Here is a 13,611-nt window from a genome sequence, read left to right on the forward strand (position 1 = left end):
GTTAAGTGAAATGAACCCCAAGAAAAGGACACAACTCTTTTCCTTCTTTCTTTCTTTCTTTCTTTCTTTCTTTCTTTCTTTCTTTCTTTCTTTCTTTCTTTCTTTCTTTCTTTCTTTCTTTCTTTCTTTCTTTCTTTCCTTCCTTCCTTCCTTCCTTCTCTCTCTCTCTCTCTCTCTCTTCCTTCCTTCCATTTTCTTTTTCATAGTCAGACATGCTCCCATTCATCAGTAAGAGACTACTAAGCACAGGTCAGGCCATGCCCTGCAGTCACAGAAGGTGCCTTGTCTCAGGAGGTTAGTGCTGGGCCACCATTGCAGCCTCAGTCACTGTGTCTCTCAAGGCACAGAAGTACTCAGCTGTGTCACTCCATTGTATTGAGGCTTTCTTCAGATGGAAGGAGGTTTCACTCTTCTTAAACTCAGCCTCAAAGCCTTTGATGCCTTTAACCACAGTTTTCCCTGGTTCATATTTGAGGAGAAACTGGAGGCCTTGGTTGGGGTACTGGACATACCAGAAAAGATAAGGTGTTCCACCATAGGAATAGTTGCATCTTAACTCCAAAGGGGCTCTTTCAGAGACAGTGACATGGCTGTCGAGCTGGGTCACAGACTGAGCTCCACTTCCTCCTGCAAAATCAACATTGTGTCCATGAGACCAGGCCAAACATACCAGTGATGTTCAGCTTCTGACTGGACCAGCATTACTTCTGTGGAGGTAGAAACAAGGAGCACACCACTTACTCAGCATGAAGGGCACTCCAAGCAGCAGAAGGGCTACTGAGACCATGGTTAGATGGTGAGGAGGCTAAGCTTTCTGAAATGTATGGAGAAGGAATCTGTCAGAGAACGCTGCGTACTCGTGATGGGGAAAGTCTGGTAGTCACTGGTTTCCTGTTTCAAAAAGCCCTAGGAGATGCTGTGAGATGCTTTCTTGGCAATGCAACTCCAAGTGTAAGGTGAAGAAGTGTAAAACCTGTCAGCAGACATTTCCAGTCTGTGCAATATCGCCCCCTAGAGTCAAAGTTACAAACTGAGTCAAGGTTTTTGTGGTCTGTTTTCTTAGCAGTGTTACTAATGCTGGTGAGGGAGTTTTCAGTGGTCAGTTTATTAGGAGGCTATCTTAATCTTATGGACTAAATGCCATTATTGAATCCCGCGAAATGAAAGTATTGTCATCCTCATTTTACAAGTGAACAAACTTAGTATGGAAGAGAAGTTTCAGTTTGCCCAAGATTAAACAAAGCAACAGAAGTGCAGTTTGTCTATTAATATGTCAAGAATCCATGTTATTAACTAGTGATAATTACTGCATATTTCTCATTGTGGGTCTCAAGAGAGATACTGTCCTTACTTAACAGATGAGAAACCAAGTCTTTATGACATGAAATAATTTACCCAAGTACAGATGAAGATTGCATCTAACTCTTTTCTATTCCAAGATCAGCCCACTGTGTGATCTTGATATAGTAGGAGTAGTTGCAATTTCACAAAAACAAAGGCTCTGAGCAAAACTCAGAAGAGAATAAGGTCTAGAGAAAATCCTCAAGGAGCCTTAAGACTGGAGGCATGAAGAGCAGAAAAAATACCAAAGAGAGCTCACAAGTAGATTCAGTAATATGACTGTGGTTTCATGAAAGGTGGGTTTACTGTATTTCTTTCAGTTAGTGATGGAGCTACAATTACTAGCATGAATTTTTATGCACCAATGAAAAAGTTTAATTCAAATAAAAGTAGCATGTGGTTGTTGGAGAATATGGAGAATATGGAGAAAGAAGGGCCAGATTAGGGAATATAGGAGGTAAGGGAATTAGGGAATTAGGGCCAGATTAGGGAATATAGGAGGTAAGGTCCCCAGTCTCCTCTCTTTGCTAGCTTGGCCTTTTAGTGTGTTATCTAGCCTCTAGAAAGAACTATGGATACCTCCCTTGGGGGCAGCATAGGTGACCAAAAGGGGATGGAGTAGATTAAGCCACAGCTCACTCTTCCCTTCCCTTTTAACCTATGAAGGCACATACTCAATTATTCCTTTGCTAGCTAATCACAAATACCAGCTCTGTTACAAAGGTCTGGTTAATGGCATGACAAGCAGCTTTCTCTACATCCCAGGTCCCTGGAGTCAGTGAAACTGGTATTTGGACTTCTTTCCTACAAGGACCTTGGATCTGCCTACACCACTTAAGGGTACTCACTGGCTTCTAATACAACTTCCACATAAAACATTAAATAGTATGTGAGTGCAGGGGCCAGGAGCTCCTTGGGGTTTGGAAATTGTTAGATGAAATAATTTTCCTTTACTCTGCTCTTCGCTGAGGCAATCTCCATCTGGAGGATAGTGCTAGGCTCACCTTCCACAGGTTCATAGTTCATGTAGCTGCCTTTGTTCTTGTACAGGTAAAAGCAGATCAATATCACCACAGAGAGTAAGGTGAGGAAGACCACAATGATAACATCTGCATGAGTGCTGCTCTGGCTTCCTCAGTTTCTGGGGACAAATTCTCAGTAGCCTGAAGCGTTGGGGGTGGTCATCAGCTCTTCTCTAGGAGAAGGCATGGTCAGAAGGCTGGTCCTTGCTGCCAGGGAGTCATCACCTGGAGGAAGGGGCATATGGGCAGATCTTTCTAATCTGACAGGCCACGGTGCAGGTGGGAGGAGAGGGGAGGCATGATTTTTAACCTATTTTTAATAAATGACATCATCCTAATTATCTATCTATCTATCTATCTATCAATCGTTCTATCTATCTATCTAATGCTGGTAGTAGGCCTTGCACCCAGCTTAGGAGCCATCCTTCAGCTTTTCACTCAAGGCTGGCACTCTACCACCTAAGCCACAGCTCTATTTCTAGCTTTTTGGTTAATTGGAGATAACAGTTTCATGGACTTCCCAGACTAATCTGGCTATCAGCTGTGATCCTCAGATATCAGAATCTTGAGTAGCTAGGATTACAGGCATGAGCCACCAGCTTACTGTTCACCATGACTTATTAAAAATGATTTTCAGATTACAAATAATTATTTGTTGATGCTGAGTGTCAGAGCAGCAGCAGTCATGGGTCTGGTGTAATGCCAGCTGCCTGATGAGCACAGTCAAGGAGCAGTGGTAGGTGGCTTAATATTTGGGCTGGGATACTTTAACATCCATGTGCTATAAGCCTCCTTAGTATTGAGATTGACTCTCAAATTTATTTTTTTAGTCAACATTTGAAATCATTACTAACAAGATGTTGGGGTTACTTGTAGGATTTCATTTTTACTAGTGCAGGCTATAAAAAACAAAGGTGAAATTCAGTGATCCAGGACTCAATTTCTTATTTATTTATTTGTTTTTTATTTCCAGTACTGGGCATTTGAACTCAGGGCTTTTGTTTGGTCTATTCACTCAAGACTATTGCTTTACTACTTGAGGCTAGCTTCAAACTGTGATCTTCAGATCTCATCCTCCTGAGTAGGAAGGATTATAGGCATGAATCATAGATAACTGGTACATTTCACATTTTATATGCCACCTATTTCTTTTTAGAAATAAGTTCAGAGATGACATAGAAATCAATGTCTCTTCAAAGTATGCGTTTTCTTTGTTCACTATCCCCAATATACTCTAGAGATTTTGTTTCTTGATATATGTATACAGCCCTACAACCATGAAGACTTTGAAATATTTGCAACATAAAGGATTAGATGCATGCCCTGGGAGAGAAAACAGTTCATTTGAAAAAGTTATTCTACCATTATATATTGATTTTACCTCTTAGATGAGGAGGCATTGTTCTAAGCAGGGAAGACCCAGAAGTTGAAGGGATAGGTAAAGGCCTAGAGAGCAGCTGGAGAAGCAAAACATAGGTTTCAATAAATAAGATAATTTTAGATAAAGCCAATTGAATACTACACTGAGATGGATAGTCATGGTAAGGACAACTGTGGAGAGAAGGCTCTACAGTGATATTTACTCTGCAACAGGAGTTAAGGAATTTAGCCTCTAGCAAGTTCAATAACATTTTCTGCAAATAACAGATCTCTGTTGAATACTGATTTAAGCATTGACAACCGTTGTCTATTTTACTTTGCATAGTAACCATATGTGGTAGATTCCTTTAATGCTGATATTGTAGGGATGAGGAACTCCTTCCATAAATTATTAGGTAATCTGAACAAGATAACTCAAATAATGAGTGCTAGATATGGGAAACCAACCCAACCCAGAATATAGTCTCAAGTACTTTTTAATTTTTATTTTACTATTTCCTAGACTCCACTTGTTTTTGTTGCTAATGATACAATACTATAGACTGGGAAAGTTATAAAGAAAAGAAAGCTTGAGGTGGCACATAGCAAGAGATAGACAGTGTCTCTGTATCTTTATCTTCTGGTTTCTTTCCCTCTTCTTATAAAGCCAGCAGTATTATTCTAATCCTTGAGGCTGTACCCTGATGACTCTCCAATCCAAATCACCTTACAGAAGTCTCACCTCTTAATATCAAAAAGTTTCCATAGTATTAGGTCACAAAGGATATTAAGTGCCAACATTAGTATTGCAGGGGGCAAATCATATCCAAACCATAGTCCTCCCTAAAGGAAGCTATTACTCACCTGGAAGAGTTCAAATAGAATAAAATGAGAGCACATACTTAAATCATCTACTGCAATAACTTGTATCTTAGGCCCTCAAGCAAATCTACTTAATGTAGGAAATACTGGTGCCTGGGAGTCACACTCTGAAACTTTAATGAAGCCTTATGCACAAGATAAAGCTCGCAATATTTTTCTGAGGTATATTTTGAAAACTATTTAGCATAGTAGATTGTCATAAATGTTCTTTCTAAAGTATTTCTTACTGTTCATGAGAAATAGGGCAGTGCTGTGATATTTCGGAAGATTGGAAGGCTTTCTTATGAGATGTTCTTACAATGACTTATTTTTCTCTGGCAGTGACTATTGCTCCCACATCTCATATAGTTTTATAATCTACTAAAGTGCAGAACAGTAGATACAATTTCACATAGCAGAGAAAAGCTCCTACCACGTGTAACACTGTCAAACATTATTTCTGGGTATCCGACTGTCTTCTAGCCCAACTCATCCTGTGTGTACCATCTGTTATTTTTAGATCAGTTGCCGTCACATCTAGGAAGGGAATAGATCAACCACCAGTCAGCCCTCCTGAATCCTCTCTGGCATTATTACTGTTATAGGCACTTTATTGACATTGGTTCACAAATGGTAATTCCTGTTGTGACTAGGCTTTGACACAATTTAACTTGTGACCACTAGAGGGCTGCAGGGAAGCCAGCATAAATGCCACAAAATGTTTTAGACAGACACCAGATGGCAGTACTTCAGGTAAGAATTGCTTCCTATCTCCACAGGTAGCACTTGATTCTCAAGGAAAGAAAGCAAGATTTAGACAGTGTTCAGAATCTAGTGGCATTTAAAGAAAGATGTAAGGGAAGTGCAGAGTACACTATGCACATCTGCAGGGAGAACATTATAGACATAAGGCAAAGGCCAGGAAAAAAAGATTCTCAAATGGAAACATGCTCTGAGTGTTTCAGGAATCACCTTTTCTTGAATTTCACAGCACTCTATTACATAAAAGTTGAGCTGAGCATTCAGAACTGTTAACTGGTTAGCTGATGATTTTCTAATCTATTGCTCCTTGGGCAATATGTACCTAGCTTTGGAATCTTTTTCTGTAGCTGCCTTTAGGATCTAGTTGACACTGTAACATCACCATCATAGAGACATCTGCCACCTTCCCTGGTCACTTGCTTTTCCATAGCCCAAACCCTGCTCCTTAGATGTCCTTTCAGATACCATGATCTGCTTACAATAAAAGTCAGATGGGGAGAAGAGATAGAAATGGAAAATTGACATAAATCGCTGTGAAAGTACATATGAAAGAGTGACTATCAAGGTTATCAGGGAAGGCTCTATTAAGTTTCTGGCACTTGCTGAATTTCAAAGTATAGGAACTGGTGAGGTGAGACAGGAGAAGCACATACTAGGCAGAGGAACAAAGCTTCAGGCACAAAACTCAGGTGTAAACTTAAGGGTATGACTATACAGGGAGTCATCAGAATATAGGTGAGAGACAGGGTTGTAACAAGAGATGCAAATGTAGTTAAGGCATTATTTGAATTAGCCTGGTTTACCTTGTTGGAAAGTTGAATTTTATGCTTTAGACAACACCACTAGAAGCTTTTAGGGAATGGACTAAAATTTATCTTTTCTTTTTTTCTTATTATACTTTTAGAAATTGTAAAATATAACTTACCTATGAAAGAATCAATATAGTACATATTGTTTAAAAAAAGGAAAATTAGTTACTATCTTGCCCATGTAATTGTAACCCCTCTGTATGGTATTTTCACAATAAAAAAAGGAAAATTAGAGATGTTTAATATTAGAGAAAGTTATGTTTCATTTCCAAAATATTAAAATGAGAATGATTTAAAAATCTTTTTTCCTAGGATTTTTATGTCTAAATTATATAATAATTGTAAAATCTTTAATATGTTATCTCACATAAGTAAGCTAAATAAGTATTGGTAATTTTTTCTTAATAAAACCTATATTTACTTTATTTTAAATTTAATTTTATTGTCAAGGTAATGCACAGAGGGGTTACAGTTACATTTTTCTCCCACTTTCCCTCTCTTGCCAGCCCCTGCCCCCCCAGTTGTAAAGTTCATTTCCAACATATTGTGAGTATTGCTTTTGCATTGGTTTGCCCTTTGTCCTTTTTCTCACCATTTTGTTGTTCTCCTTCCCTTCTCCAAATAGGATAACCATATATACAAGACACAGGCTACCAAAATAAAAAAAAAAAAAAAAACCAATGACAACAGGGGATACACCAAAGGGGAAAAAAGGAAAGAGAAAAGAAATAACTGCACACAGTACATTAGAAACAACAACAACAAAGGAAAACCTCTTGTTTCCATATCTTGGAGTTCATTTCAATTAGCATCATCTCATAACCTACATTAGCATCATCTTATAGCCTACATTTCTTTAATGTCTAGGTCCATACTGCCTTTTTCTTTTTCTCTCCACAAAGACTTAATGATGGAAAGTTCTAGAAAGCTTATTCAAACATTCCTCCTTGTAGGTGATCTATTCCTCAACCTTCTGAGGTAATTTCCTCCTGACTACATTAATATACTCAAGGAACTGTGAAGATTTGGAGGAAACTCTCAAATGTGGTTTAATTTTCATTATCTTAATCAATAGTGTATTAAGTTCTTTCATTTAAGCTTATCAAAAATTGGATATTATAGTTCTATAGCAACTAAATTTGTGTCATGCTAGTGTTTATTATTGATTTGTATGAGCTTTTTGTATGTTGTTCACAGCTTTGAATATTCACAGCATTGTGGTCTGTGCATTGACTTGCCAGATTCTCTCTTTTTTGTCCTGGTAGTTGAGCTTTGAACTCAGAGAACTCTATAACTTGTGTTTTGATTAGGGCCTCAGCATTTTGGCTTGGCCCAGCCTCAGACAGTGGCCTTCCTCCTAGCCTACTTACTTAGCTAGACTTAAAAGCCCATACCACGTGCCCAGCCCAGATAGTCGTCCCACTTTTGTATAAAAGTAATAGGAAAGTTTATTAGGAAAGAAATGTGTCAAGGAAAGGGATTATGTGCAGGAGCACAGGTATTGACTTAGGTTAATTGCTCTGGTCTTAATAGTGATTTTTAAATAGAAAAATTCAAAATATATTTCACAGCTACAGGAAGATAGCTTGAAAGATTTTCTTTTAAAACTTTAGTAATACTTTTTTGTAAAAATAATTTTCTCATTGGCTCCCATTGCTTCAAATAATAAAGCAGGAACCATTCTTAATGACACATCCCAGAACAATGCTCTCTCTTTCTAGTTTTCTTTTTCTCTCTTTCTGTGTGTCTGTGTGCCTGTGTTTTTCTTGAAGGATGCAGTTAAATACCCACACATAGATTTTCCTGATATGTTTATGGTGCTTCTCTTATAACCACAATAGCGTACTTGAGGAATTTCTCATTCAATTTTTATGGAATCTAATATAGTATATGTCTGAACAAGGAACATTTTGTTGTTGTTGTTGTTGTTGGTTGTGGGTCTTGAACTCTGGGCTTGTTCACTGTCCCTGCACTCTTCAGCTCAAGGTCAGTGCTCTACCACTTGAGCCACAACACCACTTATGGTTTTCTAGTGGCTTATTGGAGATAAGAGTCTCACAGACTTTTGTGCCCGGCTGGCTTTGAACCACAATCCTCAGATCTCAGCCTCCTGAATAGTTAGGATTACAGGTGTGAGCCACCGGTGCCCAGCACTTTGTTTTTTGATGAACAAAACTAATATAAAAAGCAAGAAGTTTTTTTCTGATTTATCAATGTTAAAAATAATAGAAGACCTTTTAAATTTTAATTGAGCAAACCTAAAGAATTTTTTTTGGTGGTAGTAGAGTTTGAATGCAGAATGCCCATTTGCTAGGCAAGTGCTCTCTCTATTCCTAGGAGCTTGTTGACACAAAGTCCAGTGTAAGACTGAGTGGAGACTTCAAACTGAAATATGCTAAAACACTGGCTTCAATCATAAAACTATTCATAGAAACAATAGTTATATTAGGTATGAAATTTCCAGCTGATAGTATATTTATGTGGATATTGCCATGATTTACTCTCCGTCCATCTGCCTGCTTCTAGACTCATAGATGTGCTAATGGAAGCTAATCTTATACCTTGGTGCATGTTGGCTGAGCTTCAAGGTGTCTATGGGAGAGTATGGCTCAGCTACCAGAGCAACTCATGTACAGATGTGTACATGAGTTGGAGGAATCCTTGCACCATATTATCCAAAGACACAATCCTTGTCTTACCTTTTTTTTTTTTTTTTTGGAAGGTTAACTGTTGTTAAAGGAGCACCTGTGGACATCAAGGGGATAGCATGGTTGATTTACAATTTCTAACTTAATGATCTGGAACTATTTCCAGGATTGCTTCCCTGTATTGTTTGGATAGGTTTGGATAGACCATGAGAGAACTTGTGCAGGATTTGTAAGGTGTGTGTGGTGCAGCAGTATGTTACTGTGTTTGCTCTGTAGGTGTAGGCTCTGGGACAGCACACACATGTTAACACAGATATGCCAGGTCATTTTTTTTGCAGTAGTGAAGACTGAAATAAAGTCTAGTGATACCAACCAAGAGCTCCACTACAGAGCTACATGCCCAGCCTGATAGCTATTCCTCTTCTTCTTCTTCTCTTCCTCTTCTTCTTCTTCTTCTTCTTCTTCTTCTTCTTCTTCTTCTTCTTCTTCTTCTTCTTCTTCTTCTTCTTCTTCTTCTTCTTCTTCTTCTTCTTCTTCTTCTTCTTCTTCTTCTTCTTCCTCTTCTTCTTCCTCTTCTTCTTCCTCTTCTTCTTCCTCTTCTTCTTCCTCTTCTTCTTCCTCTTCTTCTTCCTCTTCTTCTTCTTCTTCTTCTTCTTCTTCTTCTTCTTCTTCTCTTTTTCTTCCTTCTCCTCCTCCTCCTGCTCCTCCTCCTCCCTTTTTCTTCTTTTGTGCCAGTACTGGGACTTGAACTCAGCGCCTGGGCATTATCCCTTTACTTTTTTTCTCAAGGCTACCACTCTACCACTTGAGCCACACCTCCGCTCCCAGCATTTTTTTGGGGTCTGGTTAAAATCAGAGGTAAGAATCTGATAGTCTTTCTGTCCTGGGCTGGCTTCAAACATAGTATTTTGAATTGTAGTTGTGAACAACTGACACCTGGTTCTTAGCTATTTTATTTACTCACAATTCAGTTCCTCCACCTCCAGCCATATCCCTTCCTTCAGTTTCGTCATAGACCATGTATGCATGTGACATGATGCTAAATAATTTTGTTTCACCTGGGACTTATATGCCAAATAATATTGAAAGTGGTAAGGACAGAGTAGTTGTAGTTTGTCCTATAGGTTCTGATTACCCTTGTGAGTTTCATTGTCCTTTTTTTTTTTTTTTATTGTAAAGCTACTATACAGAGGGTTACAGTTACATGAGTGAGGTTATGAGTACACTTCCTCTTGAACATTGTTACCCCCTCCATTGTTTTCCCCCTACCATCCCCTCCCTCCCTCCCTTCCCCGAGGTTCTTTTTTTTTTTTTTTTTGATTGTGATTAAATGATTACATAATTTCAAAGTCACAAGTTCATTCTAACTTCCCTGGAGCAAATTGTCTACCACAGTCTGTAATATATAACAGTGTTCACATGTTATATACCATATTTGTGATCAGCAGCATGAGGATATTTAGTAGTGGTTCAACCAGATGAGTGGGAGTTCTTTGTTTCTTAAGTCCTGTTAGTTTTGTCGTATCACCTAACCTTTTGGATTTAGCATCCACTTATCAGGGAGACCATGTACCGTTTGTCTCTTCGTTCTTGGCTTACCTCGCTCAACATGATTCCTTCTAGCTCCATCCATTTCCCTGCAAATGCCATTATTTTGTCATTTCTAATGGCTGCATAATATTCCATTGTGTATAGATACCACAATTTTTGGATCCATTCATCTGTGGTGGGGCACCTAGGTTGTTTCCATATCCTAGCTATTGCGAACAGTGCTGCAATAAACATGGAGGTGCACGTGTCCTTGTATATTGGTTCCTGTTGTTCAGGGTAGATGCCTAGAAGTGGTATGACTGGGTCGTAAGGGAGGTCAATCTTTAGCTTTCTAAGGACCCTCCAGACTGCTTTCCAAAGTGGTTGTATAAGTGTACATTCCCACCAGCAGTGTAATAGGGTTCCTCTTTCTCCACATCCCCTCCAGCATTTGTCGTTGGCTGATTTGTGGATGTGGGACATTCTGACTGGGGTAAGGTGGTATCTCAGGGTTGTCTTTATTTGCATTTCCTTCACCACCAGGGATGATGAACATTTCCTCATGTGTTTCTTTGCCATTTTTATTTCTTCATTTGAGAAGTCCCTCTTTAGTTCCCTTGCCCATTTAGTAATTGGTTTGTTAGGTTTGGGAGGGATTAGTTTCTTGAGTTCCCTGTATATACAGGATGTTAACCCCTTGTCTGATATATTGCTGGTAAATATTTTTTCCCAATTAGTTGGTTGTCTTTCTAGCTTAGTTGCGATAGATTTAGCTGTGCAGAAGCTTTTTATTTTAAGGTAGTCCCATTTGTCGAGTCTCTCTCTAACTTGTTGTGACCCTGGGACTCTGTTCAGGAAGTTCCTTCCTGTGCCTATTAGTTCAAGTGTCTCTCCTACTCTGTCCTGTAGTAGTTTCAGAGATTCAGGTTTAATGTTAAGGTCTTTAATCCATTTTGAGTTGATGTTGGTGCATGGTGATAGGCTGGGGTCCACTTTTAGTTTTCTGCATGTGGCTGCCCAGTTTTCCCAGCACCAGTGGTTGAAGAGGCTGTGTTTCTTCCATTGTATGTCTTTGGCTCCTTTGTCGAATATCAGCTGGCTGTAGGCCTGTGGATTTATATCTGGATCTTCTATTCTGTTTCATTGGTCTTCGGGTCTGTTTTTGTGCCAGTACCATGCTGTCTTTGTGATTATAGCTCTGTAGTAGAGTTTGAAGTTCGGCATGGATAGCCCTCCCATATTGTCTTTATCCCCTAGAATTGTTTTGGCTATTCTAGGTCTTTTGTTGTTCCATATAAATTTTTGGACTGTTTTCTGTATTTCAGTGATGTACGTCATTGGGATTTTGATAGGAATTGCATTGAATTTGTATATTAGTTTTGGAAGTATCACCATCTTTACTATATTAAGTCGGCCTATCCAGGAGCATGGGAGGTCTTTCCATTTCCTAGTGTCTTCTGCAATTTCTTTCTTTAACTTTTTATAGTTCTCATTAAATAGTTCTTTTACATCTTTGGTTAGGTTAATTCCTAAATATTTTATTTTTTGGGAGGTTATTGTGAATGGGGTTGCTCCCTTTATTTCCCTCTCTTCCTGTGCGTTATCAGTGTATAGGAAGGCAACTGATTTTTGTGGGTTTATTTTGTATCCTGCTATTTTGCCGAAGTGACTTATGATTTCTAAAAGTTTGGGGATGGAGTTTTTGGGATCATGGAGGTATAGTATCATGTCGTCTGCAAAAAGGGATAGTTTAACTTCTTCTTTCCCTATGCGGATCCCTTTAATGTCTTTTTCTTGCCTTATTGCCCTGGCTAAGGGTTCTAGGACTATGTTGAAGAGGAGTGGAGACAATGGACATCCTTGCCTTGTTCCTGTTTTTAGGAGGATTGGTTGTAGCTTTTCCCCATTAAGTATAATATTGGCTATTGGTCTGTCATAAATGGCTTTTATTGTTTTTAGAAATGTTCCTTCTATTCCTATTTTCTCCAGAGCTTTTAGCATGAATGAATGTTGAATTTTATCAAAGGCCTTTTCTGCATCTGTGGCGATAATCATGTGATTCTTGACCTTGGCTCTGTTGATATTCTGGATTACATTTATTGACTTACGTATGTTAAACCATCCCTGTGTCTCTGGAATGAAGCCTACCTGATCATAGTGTATTATTTTTTTTATGTGTTTCTGGATTCTGTTAGCTAGAATCTTGTTAAGGATCTTTGCATCTGTGTTCATCAAGGAGATTGGCCTGTAATTCTCCTTTTTGGTTGGGTCTTTGCCTGGTTTGGGGATGAGTGTGATATTGGCTTCGTAGAATGAGTTTGGGATAGCTCCCTCCTTCTCTGTTTCTCTGAAGAGCTTGAGGAGTATGGGTATTAGTTCTTCTTTAAAGGTCTTATAGAATTCTGCTGTGAATCCATCTGGTCCTGGGCTTTTTTTTGTTGGAAGACTTTTGATAGCTTCCTGTATCTCATTATAGGATATTGGCTTATTTAATTGGTTAACTTCTTCTTTGCTCAGTTTGGGTAACTTGTATTTCTCTAAAAATGCATCCATTTCCGCCAGATTTTCTTCCTTTAGAGAGTATAGCTTTTGAAAGTAGTCTGTTAGAATTGTTTGGATATCTTGGGTACGTGTTGTGATGTTTCCCGTGGCATCCCTAATCCTATTAATATGGGTTTCCTCTCTTCTTTTTTTAATTAATCTTGCCAACGGGCCATCAATTTTGTTTATTTTTTCAAAGAACCAGCTTTTTGTTTGGTTTATTTTGGTTATGGTTTTCTGATTTTCTAATTGGTTAATCTCTGCTCTCAATTTGGTTATCTGGCTTCGTCTAGTAGCTTTAGGTCCCATTTTTTCTTGTTTTTCTAGCTGTTTTCGTTGCAACATGAGATTATTTACTTGGTCTGTCTCCATTCTCTTGATGTGGGCACTGAGGGCAATAAATTTGCCCCTCAGGACTGCTTTTGCTGTGTCCCACAAGTTTCTTTGTGAGGTGTTTTCATTTTCATTGAGTTGTAGGAAATGCTTTATTTCTTCTCTGATCTCTTCTGTTACCCAGGCCTTGTTAAGGAGTGTGCTGTTCAATTTCCATGTATTAGAGAAATTTCTGTGGTATGCTTTGTTATTGAGAGCTAGCTTGATTCCACTGTGGTCAGATAGGATACAGGGGATTATGTCGATCCCTTTGTATTTGCTTAAGTTCCTTGCATGAACTATGATATGGTCTATTTTGGAGAAAGTTCCATGAGCTGCTGAGAAGAATGTGTACTGTGTTGTTTT

General features: G+C 38.7%; 1 pseudogene and 1 gene segment (V, D, J or C); both read right to left on the minus strand.

The window, feature by feature from the left end:
• Positions 1 to 13,611, minus strand: part of LOC122113442 — a 547,786-nt gene that overhangs the window by 500,564 nt on the left and 33,611 nt on the right. The window contains 1 exon segment of the C gene segment in view: positions 2,815 to 2,822. Coding sequence covers positions 2,815 to 2,822 — 8 coding nt within the window.
• On the minus strand, positions 2,272 to 2,604 carry LOC122113374 (annotated as a pseudogene).

Source organism: Dipodomys spectabilis, unplaced genomic scaffold (assembly GCF_019054845.1).
Source record: "Dipodomys spectabilis isolate Male_0828 unplaced genomic scaffold, ASM1905484v1 ptg000097l, whole genome shotgun sequence".
In the NCBI taxonomy this organism is placed as follows: domain Eukaryota; kingdom Metazoa; phylum Chordata; class Mammalia; order Rodentia; family Heteromyidae; genus Dipodomys; species Dipodomys spectabilis.